The 20,107-nt window shown below is 48.6% G+C and overlaps 1 protein-coding gene across 4 annotated transcripts in view; it reads right to left on the bottom strand.

Annotated features, from left to right (window-relative positions):
• Positions 1 to 20,107, bottom strand: part of Il34 (interleukin 34) — an 83,256-nt gene that overhangs the window by 5,482 nt on the left and 57,667 nt on the right. For 2 of the 4 annotated variants that reach the window (XM_023709163.1, XM_004626002.2), the window contains exons 2-5: positions 8,028 to 8,444; positions 2,221 to 2,354; positions 1,431 to 1,508; positions 1,133 to 1,294 (exon numbers count right to left, since the gene is read on the bottom strand). In XM_023709163.1, coding sequence (XP_023564931.1) covers positions 1,133 to 1,294; positions 1,431 to 1,508; positions 2,221 to 2,354; positions 8,028 to 8,055 — 402 coding nt within the window. In that variant the 5' untranslated portion in view covers positions 8,056 to 8,444. The remainder of the gene's footprint in view (positions 1 to 1,132; positions 1,295 to 1,430; positions 1,509 to 2,220; positions 2,355 to 8,027; positions 8,445 to 20,107) is intronic. The other 2 variants (XM_023709164.1, XM_023709165.1) reach the window with 1 other exon arrangement.

Genomic DNA, 20,107 nt, shown 5'->3' with positions numbered 1-20,107 from the left:
GCTGGTCGTAGGCAGCTGCAAAAACAGCTGCTGCTGCTCCTCGAGCTTTCATCCCCAGATGCTCAGAGTTGGTACCAGATCCTCTCAGCCTGGCCAACAGATGAGACCAGGCAGCTGGTGGAGCTGGGCGGCAGGTGGGTCCCAGGCCAGTGTGAACCCAGGGCCACAGCCAGCTGGTGGGGACAGGCGGTCTTCCCAGGACACGATGATTCCTTGCTGTACTTTTTAGAATGACTTGGGTTTTATAGAGGACATTTCCCGAGAGGTTGGGTCAACTCTGATGCGGGAGAAGGAAACTTTTATTTTTCTTCACATGCTGTCATGTGCCCCATTAACATGTTACACAGAACAGTCTCACTGCCTTCCAAAATCCTGTGCCATGCGCCACCTGCTCTTTCTTCCCACAAAGGAGCCTTGCTTCTTAGCCTTTCTTCATAGAAAAATTCCTCCAGGCCAGGTGGCACACTCTGGGAAGCTGAGGCAGAAAGACTTTGAGCTCCAGCCCAAGCGAGGCACTTTAGTCACTTAGCAGTACTGATTGTTTTGTTGTTGTTGTTGTTGTTGTTGTTTTGTTTTTCTAATGTATTTGGTACAGGGTCTCACTACACACCTTGGACTCATAGTGATCCTCCTGTCTCAGCCTCCCCAGTGCTGGGATTATAGGCATGCACCTCCACACCCGGTCTTGGTGGCCAGCTCAGGGCACCCAGGGTTCAGGGGTCAGCACAGCATGTGGTACCAGGGATTGAACCCGGGTCCCTGCACTTGCCTAAGCAGGTGCTTAGACCACTGAGCTATCTCCATGGCCCAGCAATACTGTTTTAAACAAAATAAGACAATATTTGGGAATATAGTTCAAAGCAAAGTTCCTGGGTTCAATGCAAAAGAAAAAGAAAAAGAGAAGAGAAGGAAAAAAAGAAAGGAAAAGAAAAGAGAAAAGTAACGTCAGAGCCCCCTGTGACCTGCTCTGCACGGCCTGGAATCACCTCAGGCTCCCCACCTGCCCCGCTGCTGGCTCCCCCTCTTCTCCAGGCTCCTTTCCTGCACACCTGCCCATCCCCACCCTCAGGACACCCCAGGGCCCCCCTCTGGCCTCCCAGCCCCCATGCCCTCCGCACAGCACCCTGCTCACCACAAGGCCCTGCTGCACATTCAGCAGCAGCTTCTGGACGTCCCCCAGGTACCTCCAGGACGGGTGGCCCTCCAGCAGCACGGCCTGCACCGATTCGACGGCACTAAGACTCACCAAGACCCACAGGCAGCGCAGCTCCTGCTCGCTCACCTGGACCCTCTGCTGCAGGGATAGAAGAGTCCCTGGAACCCACAGCCTAGGAGCTGTGACCACCCATCCCCTGCAAGGGGACCCCCACACCCCCACTGGGAGAACCCTGGGCTGGGGCAAGGGCAGGGACAGGATCGTGGGCCCTCACCAGCTTGGTGATGTTGGCAATTCTGAGCACCCCCTCATAAGGCACACTGATCCGGTAGTTGATGGGGAAGTAGTATTTCTAGGAGAGATGAGATAAACCACAAGGTAAGAGACAGATGCAGCGTAGATGGCCCCCTAACTCCGGATGATGCTGAGGTCGGAGAGGGGCCCAGGCCCAGCCCCGGGATGGCAGTGGGGTCTGCTGGGGAGAAAACATTCCTGGTTCTCAGCCTCACCAAAGACAGACATGGGCCAAGTGAAACCAAAGACCACCACCTCCCTGGTGAGGCTGAAGATTCAGGCCCAAGGTCAAGCGTCTGGGCAAGGGACGTGCTGTCAAGCTTACTGCACTGGGAGTCGCACAACTCTGTGGTCACCAAAAGCCACCCTGCTGTACAACGCAAGCAGGTAGGTCCTGTGGATTGTGAGTTCTCTCTCAAGAAAACCATTTTTAAAAGCAGACATATAGAGCCAGCTCTCGGAGAGGAGTCAAGCATTTCGGTCAGGTCTTTGTCTCGGCCGGGAACGAGCGCCTGGGGCCTGCGAGGAGTTGCTATGGTCCACTCCAGCAACAGAAGGTGAGGTCTGGGAGGGGGACAGGGGTTCTGGGAGACAGAAGGAGGGGACAGTGTGCAGACTGGACATATGCTTAGGAGTTGGGGCACGGTGGACAGCGAAGGGCAGGGCCTTGGGGTTGACACAGGCCAAGGAGACCCTCAATGTCCAGGGCCGTGCACCAGGTGAGCCTTGGGGCCTGGGAACAGGGACACGGCTGGTGCACATGTAGATACCATGTACTGAAGCCGGTTCTTGTACTGAAGCTTGTCCCGCAGGAAGCCGGTGACAGAGCACTCCTTATTCTGGGTCAAAGGCCACACCTCCAAATCCTCACTCCCCAAAGCCACACCAAGGAGGATCCCAAGACCTGTGGATCACACCCAACAAAAGCACATGAGCACCAGGCACCATGCCCCCACCGGCCTGGCATGCCAAACTGTGCCCACTGTCATCCATTTTCTGAAGTTACGAGAACACATGGGACAGATGGCCGCAGGCGCCCCAGGGACCCTTCCCACCCAACGACTCTTTCCCAGGCCTGAGGCCCAGACCAGCAAGGACAGGCAACTGTGAGCAATCCCCATGGTGCGCAGTGCCTACACCACGGGTCCACTGGGAAGCACCCCAAGGCTGGTCTCCAGTCTTTCCCCAGCTCCCACCCCACGACACAGGCTCTCCAGTCTTTCCCCAGCTCCCACCCCACGACACAGGCTCAGCCTCCCTTTCGCTGCAACCTCAGCACGTTGCTGACACGTCTTCAAAGCCTGTTGCTGGATTTTCCATCTGGAGACTCAGACGCAGATTCTAGTTCCAACGCTAACCTAAGCTACTCTCTTCCCTGCTCTATCTGATGTCCTGCTCCTGTGGCTGCGGGAAGCTAAACAGATCTCAGGGAGGCTGTACCTGCAGCCAATAAGCGGCCTTTACCACTAGGGGTCACTGCGACCTCAAAAACAACCTTAGGGATCTCCACTGCTCTGGACAGAAAAAATATCTGAATCTGCAGTAAAAATGAGTAGGGGTTAAGTAGATCAGAGCAGAAAGAACAGAATGTAAAAGGGGAAGATGTACAAAAAGATCAAGCTCATTAATAAAATAAAGAAATTCACATTAAAACACCAAGCTGGGCATAAGCTCACAGTCCTGGCTTCTCAAAGGTACTTCACTTGAGAAGTACCTTTACTTCTCAAGAAGTAAAAGGAGGTCCAAGCCGCCCTGGGCAACTTAGTTGAGCCAGTGTCACAAAATTAAAAATTAAAAAGGCTAGGGGTGTAGCTCAGTGACAGAGAATTTGCCTAGTTCACTCAAAGCCCTGGAGTCAATCCCCAATCATTTAAAAAATAGAGAGAGATGCCAATTTTTTAGTCTGTCAAAATGAAAATGGAAAGGCTTTTGTGTACTTGTTTTGTTTTAGTAATATCTGGTGCTGGGGCCAGGGAGATAGCTCAATAGAGTAAGTACTTGCTTGGCAAGCACAAGGTCCTGAGTTTAATCCCTGGTACTGGAAAAAAAAAAAAAAAAAAAAACAGTCTGGTACTGGCCAAGTAGTGAAGAAGGTGTTATCCTAGAAAGCAATTAGGCAAGTTTTATTATTAACCGATGTAATTGAGGCCACACCCTTTGGCCCACTAAACTCTATAAATTGGAAGGAAAGCAAGAAAGAGAGTAGTAACCACAATATTTATGAATAAAGACTTATTGCTGTAACATTGGTTTGTAATAGTGAAAATCTGGAAGTGGCCAAGACATTACGTATGAATGAATGAATGCAGCTAATAAAAATCACATTTTCAAGGAATGATACATTTATGTGATAAGAAAAATACTTCAGATTTGCCTAGTGCCATTTGGAAAAAGCACGATCTAGCAGAGCAGAAAGGCACACTCCTGCGATCCCTGCACTCTGCGAAGCTGAGGTAGGACGACAGCAAGTTCAAGGTCAGGCAGGCAGCTCAGTGACTTAGCAAGACCCTGTCTACAAAAAAAAGGAAAAAAAAACTATCAGAGAGAGTGGAAGTGCCGAGGCCCTGGGCTCAATATCCAGTAGTGTTGGAAAATAAAATAAAAATAAAAGCACGACCTGACACCATCCACATGCATAGCCGGACTTGAATTTTGTTCCTTGCTTCCATGAGCTTGTGTGAAAAGTATTGTAGAAAGAAATGTACCAAATCTCTACGGGAGTTTATGTCCTTTATATTTCGCTGGACATTTGTGATCCCCTATGATCAATATCTATTCTTATTCTTATTGTCAGAGGTAATAAATCCTCACTTTTTTGGTTGGGTTTTTGCAAAAGTAGCCAGGCAGGCTGGGATACCTCCCTGACCCACCCCTGCTAGGAGTAGGAATTACTGATCAGACTTTCCCCACTCACTTCCTGGCAACTTGGAAGCGTTTGTTTTTGTTTTTGTTTTGTTTTTTCTTTTGTTCAATTCTTTTTTATTGAGAAATATGAATGAGACAGTTTCACAGCTGATTAATAGGACAGTTTTGATAATCAATACACTATACATTGTTATCTTCTTAGTGGTTATCCGTAGTACAAGAGGTAGACAGGATATTCTGTCCAAACATTATTAGTTCACCTCTTTCTTATTGAATTGAGCGAAAGTAGCTGTAAATTTACCCTAAATATTTTGTATATATAAATACAAAATGATCTTTCCTTTGTATTCTCTCTTTTTTTTTTTTTTTTTTTTTTTTGTCCTGTCAGAGGTGAATTTTTTTTTTTTGTCCTGTCAGAGGTGAATATTCTATTGGCATTTAAATACTATAAGTGTTTCTATTCAACTAAACAATCTAACACTCTCTAGCAGTTTATAATATTAGTGGGTTATCCTCAGAAGTTATTGACTTGAACTTGGAAGCTTTTGTCCTTCACTGGCCTGGCCACTTTACCCGGCAGGTATGTCCTTCCCTCCCCTCCTTGGCTCCTGCCACCCCCTGGGCCTTTGCACCCACCAGGGCCCCTCACAGAACTCTTTCCTCGACCCTGAGCCCTGTGTGAGCTGCAGCCCCTTCCCCCCTTCCGCAGACCCTTAGGAACCACACTTGGCAAGGTTTCAAGCTGGTGATAGTCTGCACCACACTTCCCCTCTCCCCATGTACCTGGCACAGTAGTGGCCAAGGAACAGACAAGCCCAAACCATACCAGTGTGGCCCTCTTCGACATCAGCCTGTTTTCCATCTCCAAATCACAAAACCTCTCCACCTGGCACCCGATCCTAGAGGTCAGGATGATTCCTGACCTAGCTGCCCTCACATTGCTGACCCCTTCCAAAGGCCTGCTGGGACTCTTTCCCCCAACCCTGGGTCTCCCCTGCTTATAGCAGCACCTTCAACCTCTGCCTCAGCATCACGTGCCTAGCACATTCATTACCTGGCCAGGCCCTTAACCCTGGCATGAGTTCCTACTGCCAGTGCCCAGAGTGTGATTCCCTTGGCTGAGTTTGCAGGTCTGAATTTCTGGATTCACCTCCAACTCTGGAACCAGAAGCTGGCGTGTGACTGCCCTGGGGAGCTGGCTGAGGCCCTGATAGCCCAATCCTAACCAAAGTCTTTGATCTAGCAGGTCCGGGATAGGGCCAGAGAATATGCCTTTGGGACAAGTGTCCAGATGGAACTGTGACCACTGGTCCTGGGATACACTTCAGGGACCACAGGTTAGGCCTGGGGTGTAGCTCAGAGATACAGTGCGTGGCCAGGAGGTGCAGACCTTGGGCCCAGTCCTCAGTGTTACAAACAAAACAAAACCACAGACCTGGAGTAACTGGTATCTCAAGGTCCGTACCTGACCCACGGGGATTCCACAGAGAAATCCAAATTTCCATCGGATTAAAAAGAATGTTTCTAAATTGGGTGTGGTGAGGCATGGCTATAATCCTAGCACTCAGGAAAAGCTAAGCGAAGAGGATTTCAGGTTTGAGGTTAGCCTGGGCTATACAGAGACTGTTTTAACCCGCCCTACACACACACACACACACACACACACACACACACACACACACACAAAAGAATGGGGGGGTGTTCCTATCTCTACTGGGTGTGGCAGTCACTGAAGGCTGTCCACTCCATCCCCAAGTCCTACTCCAGTCATTGTGTCCCTCCAGAACCTTCAGGACCTGTGTACTGTGTGGCCTCAAGACTGGGGCTGGGTATTGAAGGGCCACAGCCCCTCACCTGGCCCATGTGGGTACATTACTGTCCCAGGAAAGTGTGGGGCCAGCATCCCTGAAGTCTGCAGCTGGGCCACCATTTCTCATTTTCAGCTTCTTTTCTGATGCCTCCACCAGGAGAAACAGGAGACCTGGCAGGAACAGGACAATCGAAACCTCCACCTCCACCCCACCATGCTCCCCAGTGCCAACGTGCCTACAGGCCGAAATGCTGCCACCCACCACCATAGTCCCCCATTCTATAACTGCTGTGACCACTTGTCACCCCATGGCCCATACAGCCAGGCACACTCCTGGCCCTGAGGAGGAAGCCCTTCTGCCTGTCCTCCTCCAATGACAAGAAGCAGCAAAATGGAAGCAGAGGCTGAAAAAGATCCATGTAAGTCTCTCCCTTGCTGGTTACCTGGTCTGGGTGGTGGTGATAGTGGGGGTACCCATGTCCTCCCCAAGACAGTTCTCTGTGCAGTGACAGATGAGGCTTGTCACCCCCACCCTCACTCACACATTCCTCCTCCCCATCTGTATCCCCTGGAAACTCAGAATATGACCTTACTGGGGAAGAGGGTCTTTGAGAATGTCACTGAGGGAAGGGTCTCCGGAAGGAAACACCCAGGGCCTAACTCCAGTGACTGGTGTCCGGATAAGAAGAGGGGACACAGAGTCACACAGACACGCAGAAGGAAAGGCCGGCCAAAGACAGGGACAAATGGTGCTGACAAATAGCGGAACACTGGGAGCTGTCAGCAGCAGGAGGTGACAGAAGGAGCCTCCACAGAGCCTTGGGAGGGTGCGTGCCTGGCCCACACCCAGCCTTCACATCTCGGGGACCCAGGTCAGTGAGAGCACACTCTGCTGTCCTGAGCCACCAACTTGCCCTGCAGCCCAGCAGATCCTGGCCCAGCCCGGAGAGCTGCCTCCTGGAGCGTTCTTCCTCTCACAACCCCTCCACCTTGGGAATGACCCTCATTCTCTCAACCCACAATGGAGACCGCAGCCCCAGGGCTCACTGGGATCTCTGGAACTTTCTGCCCCCTTTCAAGGGCTCAGCCACCTCCCTCTCAGGCCCATGCTGTGGCCTAAACCCTGAGCCTGCCTCAGTGGACAGTGCCAGGCGGGAGTGGGGGGCACCTCACTCACGCTTGCTTCCCCTGCTCAACACCCGGAAACCCAGAACTCTGGGTCATCCCTGGACACCTAGCTCTGGGCCAGCTGCACTCTCAGGGGACCCTGGGAAGTCCAGAGAAATGTGTTCCATGAGTGTCACTAACAGGGCCTGGGGGTCCGCAGGGAGTGTGGTCCGGCCTCCCACCCAGCAGGCATGACAGCTCTCCAGTTTCTTCCCTTTTTATTCCTGTACCCATTTTAACTTATTTTTCTTTTTATAGACAGCACTGTTATCTTCCTGCTTTTTCATTCTGTCACAAAGGGAGGGTTTGAGAGAGCTGTTTTCCCAAGCTCCTGGATGCATGTGTCCCACCCGTCCTGGGTCCCTGGCCCCTACCCCACCCCCACTGGCCACACCCAGAGAGGACAGAAATCCCCTGTCTGCCACCTCCACCTTACCGTGCTCCCCAGTGCCAATGTGCCTACAGGCTGAAATGCTACCACCCACCACAGTGGCTCCCCATTCTGAGCCACTGACTACAGCCTCCCAGCCTGGCTCATGCCCAGCTTGCCCTTCTGAGCTTGGGGTCAGTGGCAGGCAGGGCAAAGGGCAGCTGTAGAGTCCCTGTCCCCAAGGCTGCGGGGCTGGAAGCATCTGAACTTCTCACCATCAAGAACACCCTGGTTGCCATGGCTACAGCAGAGCCCGCTCTGGCCCAAGGCCTCCCAGGAAGGTCTCCAGGGACCCCAGTACTCACAGTGCAGCCAGGTGAGTCCCCAGGGCATGGTGGTGCACTGGGTCCCCTGAGAGCAGAGGCGCTGTCCCCAGTCGTGTGTGCAAAGGCCTGAGCAGTGCCTACATGGCCTCGGGTCAGCAAAGGTGGCCACGAAGTCCGGGAAAGGCCAGCCGGGAGGAGGTGCCAGACAGCAGGTGGAGGGTGGATCCTCCTGGGCACAGCTGCCCTATCTGCCTGGCAGGGCAGAGGACAGCCTGGGGGCGGTGGCTCCTGGTCCCATTGCAGCCCAGGAGCTGGTGCCAGCAGGTGGCCTCAGGGTCTTCCTTCCTTCCTGAGGAAGAGGAAGAACAGAGTCCCCAGCAGGTCCCTTGGAATCTCCGGCTGGATGGTGCTTTCTCTGATTTCCCCGACTGCAGCTGCTCAGTGTGAAGTCTGGCTCTGGAAAAAGGAGGAGGAGAGAAACTGATTATGTAAGAGCTGCGCTGCCACTCAGCCCGCAGCCAGGCACGGAGGGCCCACCACACTGCTGCCCGCACCCCGACACCCTCCCCTGGCAGCCGGCCACCCGTCCAGGGACACAGGCTCACACGCAAGACATGACTTCAAGACACCGGAAAGGCTGCCCCAGCCAGGAGTGAGTGACAGTGACAGTGGCTGGCTGGAAGCCTCAGGCGGGAACAAAAGCAAACCAAGAACGCACAAGCAGTGGGCGCACGGCCCAGAGGCTGCCTGCACAAGGTGATACCAGGTGAAGCCGGCAGGGACTTGGGCTGTAGGTAAGATGGAGAAGCACCAGGCGATCCACCTCCATCACCAGACAAGGTCCCCTCCTGAAGGCACCTCCCCTGCCAGGGGAAGTTCTGATTGTCTACTTACCTCTGAATTCCACATAAACACTCCTTGTAGTATAATTGTGCCGTGAATTATTTTTAGCATAAGTATGTCCCAAATATTACATGGGATATACTTATGCTAAAAATTATTCATTGATACTAGGTGTGGTGGTGTCAAGGCTGAGGCAAGAGGATCACTGAGAGTTCAAGGCCAGCCTGACTAGACACAGAAGTCTCTCTCAAAAACAAACAAAACAAAACGAATTATTCATTGTTTATCTTCTATTTCACATCAGTTGGACGTAATATATGTGTGACATATAATATTCAATATATGTAACATACATGTCATATGTGTTTTTTCAACTAGATTTGGCAGCCCTGTGATAAGATGGGAACCCTTAGGACTCTTCCTGAGCTTCCAATGTTCTAGACGCAGGGCCAAGGACTCTACATTCATTAAATCCTCAGAACTATGTAATGAGACCACAAAAAGCTTTTTATCAGCGGGGAAATTGAGGCCCACAAAGGTCAGAATCACACAGCTCGTGAGAAGTATGACAAGATTTCAGGTTGGTTGCCATTTTTTTGGCAGAACCGGGGATTGAACTCAGGCCCTTGTGCTTGCCAAGTAGTGCTTATTCTACTGAGCCACCTCCCCAGCCCCCATGACTGGGTTCTCGCCTGAGCCCTTGAGCTTCTGTCTCCCTTGTGGTGTGGGGAATGGACACAGCTTGAGGGTGTGGAGGGAACCAGGTAGGATTTGGGGGCCGCTCACACACCATGAACCAGAAGTGCTTCCCTTTGTCCCCAGATGTGGCTTGCTTGCTGTCCCAGGCGTTAGGTTCCATCCTGGCCCCTGGCAGCTTCCCTGCCTGCAGTGTGCACTGCAAACACTACTCTTTCAGCTGCTGATGGGTTGGGTTTTTTTTTTTTTTTTTTTCAGGTTTATTAAGATATATTTTCCAAACAATTCACCTTTTTCCCATGCAGTTCTAAGAATTTTGGCAAATGTATAAAACCACAGAACCACAATAAGTAATCAAGCCACAAACCATTTCCACACCTCCAGAGAAACTGCCCAGGGTCCCTCCAGCACAAACACCTCATCCTGCCCAACCCCAAGTGTGGCCATCTGGTTTCCAGCCAGTACTTTCCCACCTGGCCCACCCATCCACACAGATGAGCAGCAGCCTCTCTCCCCTCACTGCTTCCCTGGGCCTGGCCTGCATGCTCAGGGCTCTGCAGAGCCCTCCCACATGTCAGTGCTCCCCTCCTGTCCCTTGCTGAGCAATGGTCCATTGTGTGGATGGACCATTATTTGTCCACCCACCTGAGTGGCATCTAGGCTGTGCCCAGCTCCTGATGGTAATAAGCAAAGCCACCACCATAACCTTGGCGTACAGGTTTTGGTGTGGACAGAAGTTTCCATCCATCTTAGGCTCCCTGCCCTGCCCAGCCCAGCCCCACAGCCCCTGGCAGCCTTCACGGCCACCAGCAAGGCTGGTCCTGAGCCTTGGCATACATCTTAAATGCCGCTGGCCCCTGATAAAACCACACGTGTGCATACCAGAGGGGGGTGGCACGTCCACTGGCCTGTATCAAGTCTTGAACCTCGGATCAACTGTCCCCCCAACCCTATATAAATGGGAGCAGTGAGAGAAAGTCAAAGAGGCCCCCAAAGTTGCCTGGTGACAGAAGCCAGGCCCCTAGCACAGGCCTGTGTCAGACAGGGGTCAAGGGAGTCAGGGCCCTTCCCTGGCAAGTGAGGCCTGCTTAGGAGCCCATAAGCCTTCTTATTGGCCAATGAAAAAATAAAACCAAATTTTATAACAAAATAATTACAGGGGGCTTGCCAGTTAGTTCAGTTGTTTAAGTACCTGCTTGGGCAAACCCAGTCAGTTTGATCCCCAACTCCACATGCCCTACCAGACCAGCTCTGTTCGGCTTTGCTGAGGAGATAGCTCAGTGGAATAAGTGCTTGCCTGGTAAGCACAAGGTCCTGAGTTCAATACCTGGTACCGCCAAAATAATAATAATAATAATAATAATAATAATAATAATAATAATTACAGAATAACAGTAAATACAGTAGTTAACACACAGTGCTTCATAATCTTAAAAGAATGGCCAAAATTTTACCCAGAGTAGAAGTCATAGACAAAAGAAAACTTTTGTTTGGTTTTGGTTTTGTTTTGTTTTGTTGTATTTTAGTAAGGGTCTACAGGGTCTACAATGTCTCATTGTATAGATCGGACTTGAAGTAATCCACCTGTGTTCAGCCTCCCAAGAGCTGGGATTACAGGCTGCGTCACCACACCCAGTCTCAATCGCCATCTCAGAGCACCCGTGGGGGTTGGGCCAGCACGGCATACCGGGGATCGAACCCCAGCTGCTGCATCTGCCTAATCAGGTTCTTTCATCCACTGAGCTATTTGGCCAGCCCTTGGTTTTGGTTCTTTGTAGACTAGGTTCTGTTATATAGTCCAGGCTGGCCTCAAGCTCACAGCCATCCTCCTGCCTCAGCCTCCCAAGTGCTGGGATTATAGGTATATTTCTCATATAAAATATACATTCTCATATAAGAGAAACCCTGTGAATTTTCTGTCCCCAAAAGAATGTCTCCCCTAATCCTTGGAGGGTCTGGGTCTGCCTGTCTCCTTCTATCTCTCCATCCCTGTCTCTGTCTGTCTGTCTCTGTCTCTGTCTCTGTCTCTGTCTCTGTCTCTGTCTGTCTGTCTCTCTCTCTCTCCCCCTTCCTCCCTCCATCCCTCCTCCTTTCCCTCTCTCAGATGAGGCTGAGTGAAGGCTGAAAACACTAGACCACTCCTGCCTCGCCTCGGCTTACAGCACCAGGAAGCTCATGAGGGACCAGTCATGTGGAACATGAAGTGCAGGCGAAGTGATCTTCATAATTCAGTGGTGACGAGGCCTTCAAAGTCACAGAAACAACTTCAAAATGAATATAATTCCCACCAAATCATGACTTCAGGATACTGGGAGGACCAGGGTCAAGGAGAGGGCAGGTGCATGGGGAAGGGTGGGGTGACAGACAGCTGAGTCTCCCTGATGGAGTGTGAAAGATAAGGGCCTGTGGGAAGTCATGATATGAGATAGTACTGAGAAGAAGATGGAGGATGGATGCATGCCTGGATAGATGCATGCCTGGATGCATGGATGGATGGATGCATGCATGGATGTGTGGATGGATGGATGGAGGATGCATGGATAAATGCAAGGATGGATGGGTACATGCATGCATGGATGTGTGGATGGATGCATGGATGGATGGATGCATGGATGGATGGATGCATGCGTGCATGCATGGATGAATGCAAGGATGGATGGGTGCATGCATGCATGGATGCGTGGGTGGATGTGTGGATGGATGCATGGATGGATGGTTGGGGATAGACGATGGCTTTTCAATGTTAACAGTCCTGTGTGTGGAAAGCAGAAAGTGGACTGCTGGGGAGATAGCTCAGTGGCATAAGTACCTGTCTGGCAAGTGCAAGGTCCTGAGTTCAATCCCTGACACTGCAAAAATAAATAAATAAATAAATAAATCTATTTTTCTCTTAATTTAATGAGAATAAAGATTTGTACTAATAGTGTTTGGACAGGATATCATGTCTGCATCTTGTACTATGAATAGCTACTACAAAGGCAACAATATGCAATGTATTAATTATTGAAACTGTCCTACCAACCTGTTTTGAAACTGTCTCATTGCTGTTTGTTTCTCAATAAAATAAAAAAAGAAAAGAAAGCAGAAAGTAAAAAAGGAAACAGACAAGGCCTTACTATTGTTTATAATTTACACTGGCTGGACGTGGTGGCACACACCTGAATCTCAGTGCTCTGGGAGGCTGAGGCAGGAGGGTGATAAGTTCAAATCCAGACTGGGAAATCTAGCAACTTAGCAAGAGTCTGTCTCATAATTAAAGATAATAAAGGTCTCAGGAAACCCTAGGTCCAATCTCCCACATCACTGGAAGAAGAGGAGTGGGTAGAAATAAAGCTGAGTGATGCACCTCTGTAATCCCAGCACTCATAAGGTTGAAATAGGAGGATCGCTGTGAGTTCAAGGCCAGCCTGGGCTGCACAGTGAGGCCCTGTCTCTCAACTGCTGGGAGATGGCCCAGCAGTACAGTGACTGCCTGGCAAGCACAAGGTCCTGAGTTCGATTCCCAGTACCAAAGATAGATAAATAGATAAACGAAATTTAAAAAATACATATGTAGCCCCACAATGAACAATTTTATTCTGTAATTCATGTACAGAGGTAACTTAGACTCTGAAAAAATAACAACTTTTAAGAAGGATTGCTGTGCTAGGGCTGCGCTGTGATGCCTGCTCAGGTGGGGCCACCAGGACCTGCTCACTCTAGGACTTCGCTGCTGCTTCTCCCCAGAGCCGCCCTCCTTGCTGCTTCTGCGCTCTGCTGAGAGCAGCTTCGCTCCAGGCCTGTGCCCTGACCCGGAGAAGCGCTCACCCAGGGCTGTTCAGAACTGAGCTGAACTAGGCTGGGCTCTGCTCCGTGCTGGCGTCACTCACACCGGTGGCCAGCAAGGTGCCGGCCGCTCCAGGTCAGCTCCCCTGGGTGCCTCGGCTCTGGCAGGGTAGCCCCTGTACTTCTCCTAGCAGCAGTGAGTTCCAGGAAATGGAGCAAAGGAGTCAAGGCCACTTAGGTCCTCGCCTCAGAACAATCACCTCATCACCTCTATTGATTGCAAGGGGATAGGAGTGGATTCTTTGTGCAGGGAGCTCCACAGTGTCATTGCGAAGGGTAGGGACGCGTATGCATGAAGAATTGGGGCCATGCTTGCAACTGCTCTATTACACCCACCCAGAACATTCTTCTCCCAGAGAGGCCAGGCCTGACTAAGAGTTCCAGTGGACCGAGTATTGTGTCACCTGCCAGCCTGGCCACCTTCCTGTAAATAGGACAGGGCCATAAAGGCCTCTGAGCACTACATACAAGCCACGTCCTAGAGGCAGAGAATGAGGACCTGGAGGGAGAGGGAGCTGGCTGAGGCTGAAGGCTGCCGGGCACCCAGCCCCACCTCCTGCAAATCAAACCACATTCCCTTAAGGCTGTGGGAGGCACAAAGAGCTGTCACAAGGAGTGAGTCATAGATGTCCAAGACAGGGAGGAGATGGCAGAAAAATTGGACTGAGTTTGGGCCAAAGATAAAGGGAGACAAACAAAAGCAGACACAGGAACTATTCATTCTAGTCAGTTCCATAGGCTCAGGATCAATATTTCTGAGTAATATGTTCCCCGCCACCCCCATTCTACCAGTGGAAATAACATTTCAATGCCAGAGCACATGCATTTAGCACGTGAATTACTCTGGCCCACACATCAAATGTCAGTGAGATTAGCAGGACTGGCCTGGGTCAGACTAAAGCTTGACAACTCCATTCTGCAAACAAGTCTATCCTTCTACCCTTGAATCTGGGCTGGGCCATGTGACTTGTTTTGCCCAACAGGAAGACACTTGTGCCTTTGGGTTTGTCCTCTCTTGTTTTGAGGAAGGCTTTGCATTATGTAAATAATCCAAGGAGCCTCTCATAAGAGGCACTGCTGAGGTTCCAGGCATTTGACTGAGGCCAAGATAGACCAGCTGGCCCAATTAGGTCAGCCCTGGGTCTCAGGAAACTCACAGAATTCTGAGAACTAGTCTTCTTGTTTACTTTAAGCCACTGAATTTTGGGCTAGTTTGTTACACAGCAAAAGCTAAGTGATACAACATAAAGGTATATCAACTCTGTAGAATACTCTATAAAACCAGGGAGTGGTGATGCACGCCTGTAATCCCAGCACTCTGGAGGCTGAGGCAGGACTGGTGTGAGTTCAAAACCAGCCTGGGCTACATAGTGAGTTCAAGGCCAGCCTGAACTACATAGTGAGACTCTTTCTTAAAAAAAAAAAAAAAAAAAGTTCTGTAAAAGCCAGATCAATTGCAATCAAAGGGCATTCTGGGAGTGGTTTGGGTATATTGTCTTTTCAGAATGTAGCTCGTTCCCAGGCCAAGCAGCCTTCAAGGACAAAGTTTGCTGTCACTTCCCCAGAGTCCAACTCAGATGTTTCTGTTGGAGATGAACTTTCTAGAACTTAAGACTGATCAAGACTATTCATTTGCCATACTTGATATTTTTACAACTATTTACTATGTAAATCGCCAAACACAAACAGGATAGAATAACATGACAGAGTCCATGACCATTTTTAAGATTCAAGAATTGTAACTATTCTATCATTCCAGTTTTACCTTTTTTTCTTCTTGGGGATACTTTCAAAACATAAGTATAAAGTACATAAGGATTTCAAAAATATAAAGTCAGAATATAATTATTATACCTCACCAAATTAATAACTCCTTAATATAACTCAATGCAAAATCCATGTTGCTTTCCCTCTTTTTAAAATTTAATTTAGTTACTTAGTTAATACAGGGTCCCGATGAGCAGCTCAGACTCATAGTGATCCTCTTGCCTCAGCGTCCCCAGCACTGGGATTACTGGGATTACAGGCATGTGCCACCACACCCCATTTCAGTGGCCAGCATGGCATGCAGTATCAGTTATTGAACCCAGGTCCTCGCGCTTGCCAGTGAGGCACTTAGACTGCTGAGCTATCTCCTTAATCCTTCCTCTTTCTTTTTTTTTTATAATGTCTTTTTTTAGTTGTTTTGTTTAAATCAAGAGCCAGTTAGGACATTTGTATAGTACATTTGCAGGTTTTCTTTTTTTTTTTTTTTTTTTTTTGGTGGAACCAGGGATTGAACTCAGGCCCTGGTACCAGGCAAGCGCTTATTCTACTGAGCCATCTCCCCGGCTGTACAGTGCATTTGATTGATGTGTCCCTTCAGTCTTTTTTCTTTCTTTTGTTTAAAGATATCATTAGAAAGAAAGAAAGATGGGCTGGTGAGATGGCTCAGTGGTCTAAAGCACCTCCTTAGAACAAGCTAAGCTAAGCTAAGTAAAAGGAGAGACCACGGTTCAATCCCCAGCACCACATGCCGGCCAGCCCCGCCCCCTGCTGGGCTGAACTGGCCACACACACACTAAATAAATAAATAAATAAAATTAAAAAAAAAAAAAAGACATTCTCATGCCATAAAATTCACTATGACGAAGTGTATGATTTAGTGTTAGAGCAAGTTTTTTATCATTTGTTTTCGTTTTTAGCTGTGGCACTCACAAAGCTATGCAACAATCACGACTATCTAATTCCAGAACATTTTCATCCCTTTAAAATCAAGAATTAATTAGTAGTCAGGCTCTGTTCTCTCTTCTCCCTACTCCTGGGCAATCATTAATATCCTTTCTGCCTATAAGGATTTGCCTGTCCTGGACATTTCAAATAATAAAGTGAATTATCTATCACGTGGTTCTTTTCATCTGTGGTTCTTTCAACAGCAAAATGTGTCCAGGGTTCTGGTATTTGGGAATGAAGGTTAGATGGGGGTCACAAAGATGGGGCCCTCATAGTGTGATTAGTGCTCTTATAAGAAGAGACATCAGAGCACATTTCACCCTCCCTCCCTCCCTCCCTCCCTGTGCTCACAACAAGGGGTCGTGAAATCCCAGAGTGACAGAATGAGCAAGTAGTGGGCTGGAGAGATGACTCAGTGGAATAAGCGCTTCCCTGGCAAGCTCCAGGGCCTGAGTTCAATCCCCAGTCCTGCCAGAAAAAAGAAAAAAAAAAAAATGAGCAAGTAGCCATCTGTAATCCAGAGTAGGTACAGTCTTTGCCACAAATCCACCATACTAGCACCTTGAGCTCAGACCTCTAGCCCCCAGAACTGTGAGAAAATTTCTTCCTGCTGTTGAGGGCACCTCATTTTTAGTGTCTTGTTACGGCAGCCCCAGTAGACTAAGGCAGAGCGCATAGCCACACAGGCTGAGTTCTCTTATTAAAAGTGTGGGGACCCAGAACTAGTTCTGATTTCAGATACTTTTTTCCTTTGGATTTTGGGATGTTTGCATGTGCATAATCAATGAGATGAGAGTGGACCCCAAATCTCAGCATGAACTTCATGTATGCTTCACGTGAACCTCTTACACCCACAGCCCAAAGGCGACTTTATATAGCACTTCGTCTGCACCTGCATCTTCACTAAAACTTGTCACAGGAAGCCAGGTGTGGGATTTCTATCATGTCCACATTCAAAAGGTTTCAGATTTTGGGACATTTTGAATTTCAGATTTTCAGAGTAGGGGTGTTCCACTCCACCTGTACCCCATTCCTTCTTCTTGCCAAATAATATTTTATTTTAAATATGGCACATTTTCTTTTCCATTCATTAGGTGGCGAACACTGGGTTATTTCTACTTTTGGGAAATTATGAATGATACTTGCACACTTGCACATGCTTTTGTGTGACAATGTTTTCCATTCTCAGCCGGGCACAGTGGTACACGCCTATAATCCCAGCTCTCAGGAGGCTGAGGCAAGAGCATCGCTGAGAGTTCAAGTAGCTGGGCTACATAGTGAGCTCAAGATCAGCCTGAACTACCTAGCAAAACCCTGCCTCAAAGAAATCAACCAAAACTAACAAACAAACAGCTGCCAGGAAAATCAAAAAATGTTTTCAGTTTCCTTGGATCGTGTGGCTCCTGCTTATGCTTGAGGGATACTGCATGGCGGGACCCCCAGGGGCCAGCTGAACCTCCAGATAATGCCAAACCCTCTACATGCTATGCCTCCCCAGCCCGTTCACACATAGCTATGATAACATTTCATATACAATTTAGGCACATTAAGCAATCAGCAACAATGAACCATAGATCTTATGAACCTTGGCATGTCTGGTTTTTCTCATTAGGTAGACTTTCACTTTTCCACTGAAGGGAAGCATTTCACAGCTTCTCTTTGAGATATCTGCAGTCCTAGTTCCATTAGCTTTGTGCTTTGACCCCATTGGAAGTGGGACAAGGATGACATGGACACAAGCACAGTCACACCACAAGAGTCAATCTTGGGGCCGGGGAGGTGGCTCAGTGGAATAAGCACTTCCCTGGCAAGTGCAAGGGCATGAGTTCAATCCCCGGTTCAGCCAAAAAAAAAAAAAAAAGAATCAATCTTGTCATCCAGCAGCCTCCTTCTAAATGGTCATGTGCAGGTAGTACATAAAATAGTACAGTTAAAATCAGCTGACCATAAACACAAGGATTTAATATTTCTGTCATCTCAATTTTTTTTTTCTTTTTCTAGTTTGAGACAGGACCTTGATAAGTCACTAAACTGCCTTTGAACTTGAGTTCCTCCTGCCTCAGCCTCCCACAGTGCTGGCATTCCAAGCCAAGCTCAACTCCATTCCTAGAACTGCATGTCTGTTCTTACGCCAGTAATACCACAGTGCCTGCCTTGATTTCTGTAGCTCTGCAGTAAGTTTTGAGCTCTGAGGGCCTTTAAAATCCATAATAAATAACTTTCCTCTTTGTTCTGATAATTGTTTGTGGAGAGAGTACTGATACAGCATCAAGGCTGCCCTCGCCTCGCTCATCCTCCTACCTGGCTCCCCAAGAGCGAGGAGCGCGGGTGCGTGCAACTGTGCCCAGTGGCTTTCCCTTTTTCCTTGTGTTTGCAGAAAACATGAGGTTACTTCTCCTGTAGATTTCCCATGTTCTGGATTTGGCTGATCACATCCTTGGATGTCATTTGACATTTTCAAACAATTTTGGTATTTCTAGCATTTGGATTAAGAGATCTCATTGTGTTTTTTTGTTTGTTTTTATTCTACAGTACTAGGAATTGAGTCCGGGATACTCTACCACTGATTTACATCCACAAACACCCCCTTGCCTTTTAAAAAATTTTATGTGGAGACAGAATCTTGCAAAGTTGTCCACGCTGGCCTCAAACTTTCAATCCTCCTGCCTCAGCATCTGAGAAGCTGTGATTACGGGCTTGCACCGATGTACTTGGTGGGGTTCAAATAGTTTTTACAGAAGTTGAGTGCTTCCTGTGTCGTCATGTTTTGAGGTACATAATGTCGTGTACTTTCTGCCAATTCACCCACTATGTGTGTCCCACAACTTCTACCTTCTGTGGTAATTTTGGGGTGGAGCTAGTGTGGCACATGGTGCCAGGGATCGAACCGCGGTCCCTCCTTGCTTGCCTGAGCAGGCGCTCTGGACCCCCAAGCTATCTCGCCATCCCTCTGTATCTTTCATCAGGCGCTTAGTATTGATCTGGGATTTCCTTAGATGCAGGCTTCCTCACTCTGCTTTTCCACCTATAGTTATTACCGCCATTCCCACCTCATCTAATTTCTGGTCTTCAAGTTTGGTTTAAATATAAAATGCAAGATAAAAGCCAGACTCATTCCCAGGTTTCAGAATGAGTTGCTCTCTGGCATCCTCTAAGGATAAATGATTGTTTTGTTTTTTTTAATATCATTTTGAAATGCTTTCAAAAGTTTTTGCTTCATTAAGTATTAGTTATGCTAGGGCTGGCCAGATAGCTCAGGGACTAAAGCACCTGCATAAGCAGAGCACAGTGGCTGGGGTTCGATCCCCAGCACGCCATGCAGGCCCGCCCTGGCCCCAGGCTTGCTGAGACAGCATTAAGACTGGGCGTGGTGGTGTGAGCCTGTCATCCCAGCTCTTGGGAGGCTGAACACAGGAGGACCACTACAAGTCCAATCTACGTAGTGAGACCCTGTAGACCCTGTACTAAATACAAAAAGATAAGTATTAATTATGCCTTATTATGTCATGGAAAATATGTACAATCACCATAGGTAAAGATCTTCTTTTTCTCCTTCTCCTTCTCTTCCTTCTTCTTCTTTTGTTTGCTTTTAAAGGCAGGCTCTCAATATGTAGTTAGGACTGGCTTTGAACTCTCGAACTCCTGGTACTTCTCCAGCTTCAGGCTCCCAAGTGCTGGGATTACAGGCATCTGCTCCACACCAGCAAGTAGCTGCAGGATATTTACTTCTTTTTCCAGCACCAGATGGGCCTTTACAGTCCCCCTGACTATCTCCATTCCCTTTTGGCATTTCTTTCACTGTCTTGTTTCGGTTTGGTTTAGTTTTTGTGTTCTGAGACAGGATCTTACTAGGTAGTTGAGGCTGTATTCTTGAATTCTCTGGGTAACCCAGGCTGGCTTCAGACTATTTGCACTCCTCCTGCCTCAGCCTCCTGAGTGCCACCACCACACCCAGCTGATTTTTTTAAAAATGTATTTGGTACAGGGTCTCACTACACAGCTTGGATTTGTAGTGATCCTCCTGTTTTCAGCCTCCCCAGTGC

Source organism: Octodon degus, unplaced genomic scaffold (assembly GCF_000260255.1).
Source record: "Octodon degus isolate 3935 unplaced genomic scaffold, OctDeg1.0 scaffold00011, whole genome shotgun sequence".
In the NCBI taxonomy this organism is placed as follows: domain Eukaryota; kingdom Metazoa; phylum Chordata; class Mammalia; order Rodentia; family Octodontidae; genus Octodon; species Octodon degus.
The sequence above is the reverse complement of the archived record's forward strand: the minus strand, read 5'-3'. Positions and strand labels throughout refer to the sequence as shown.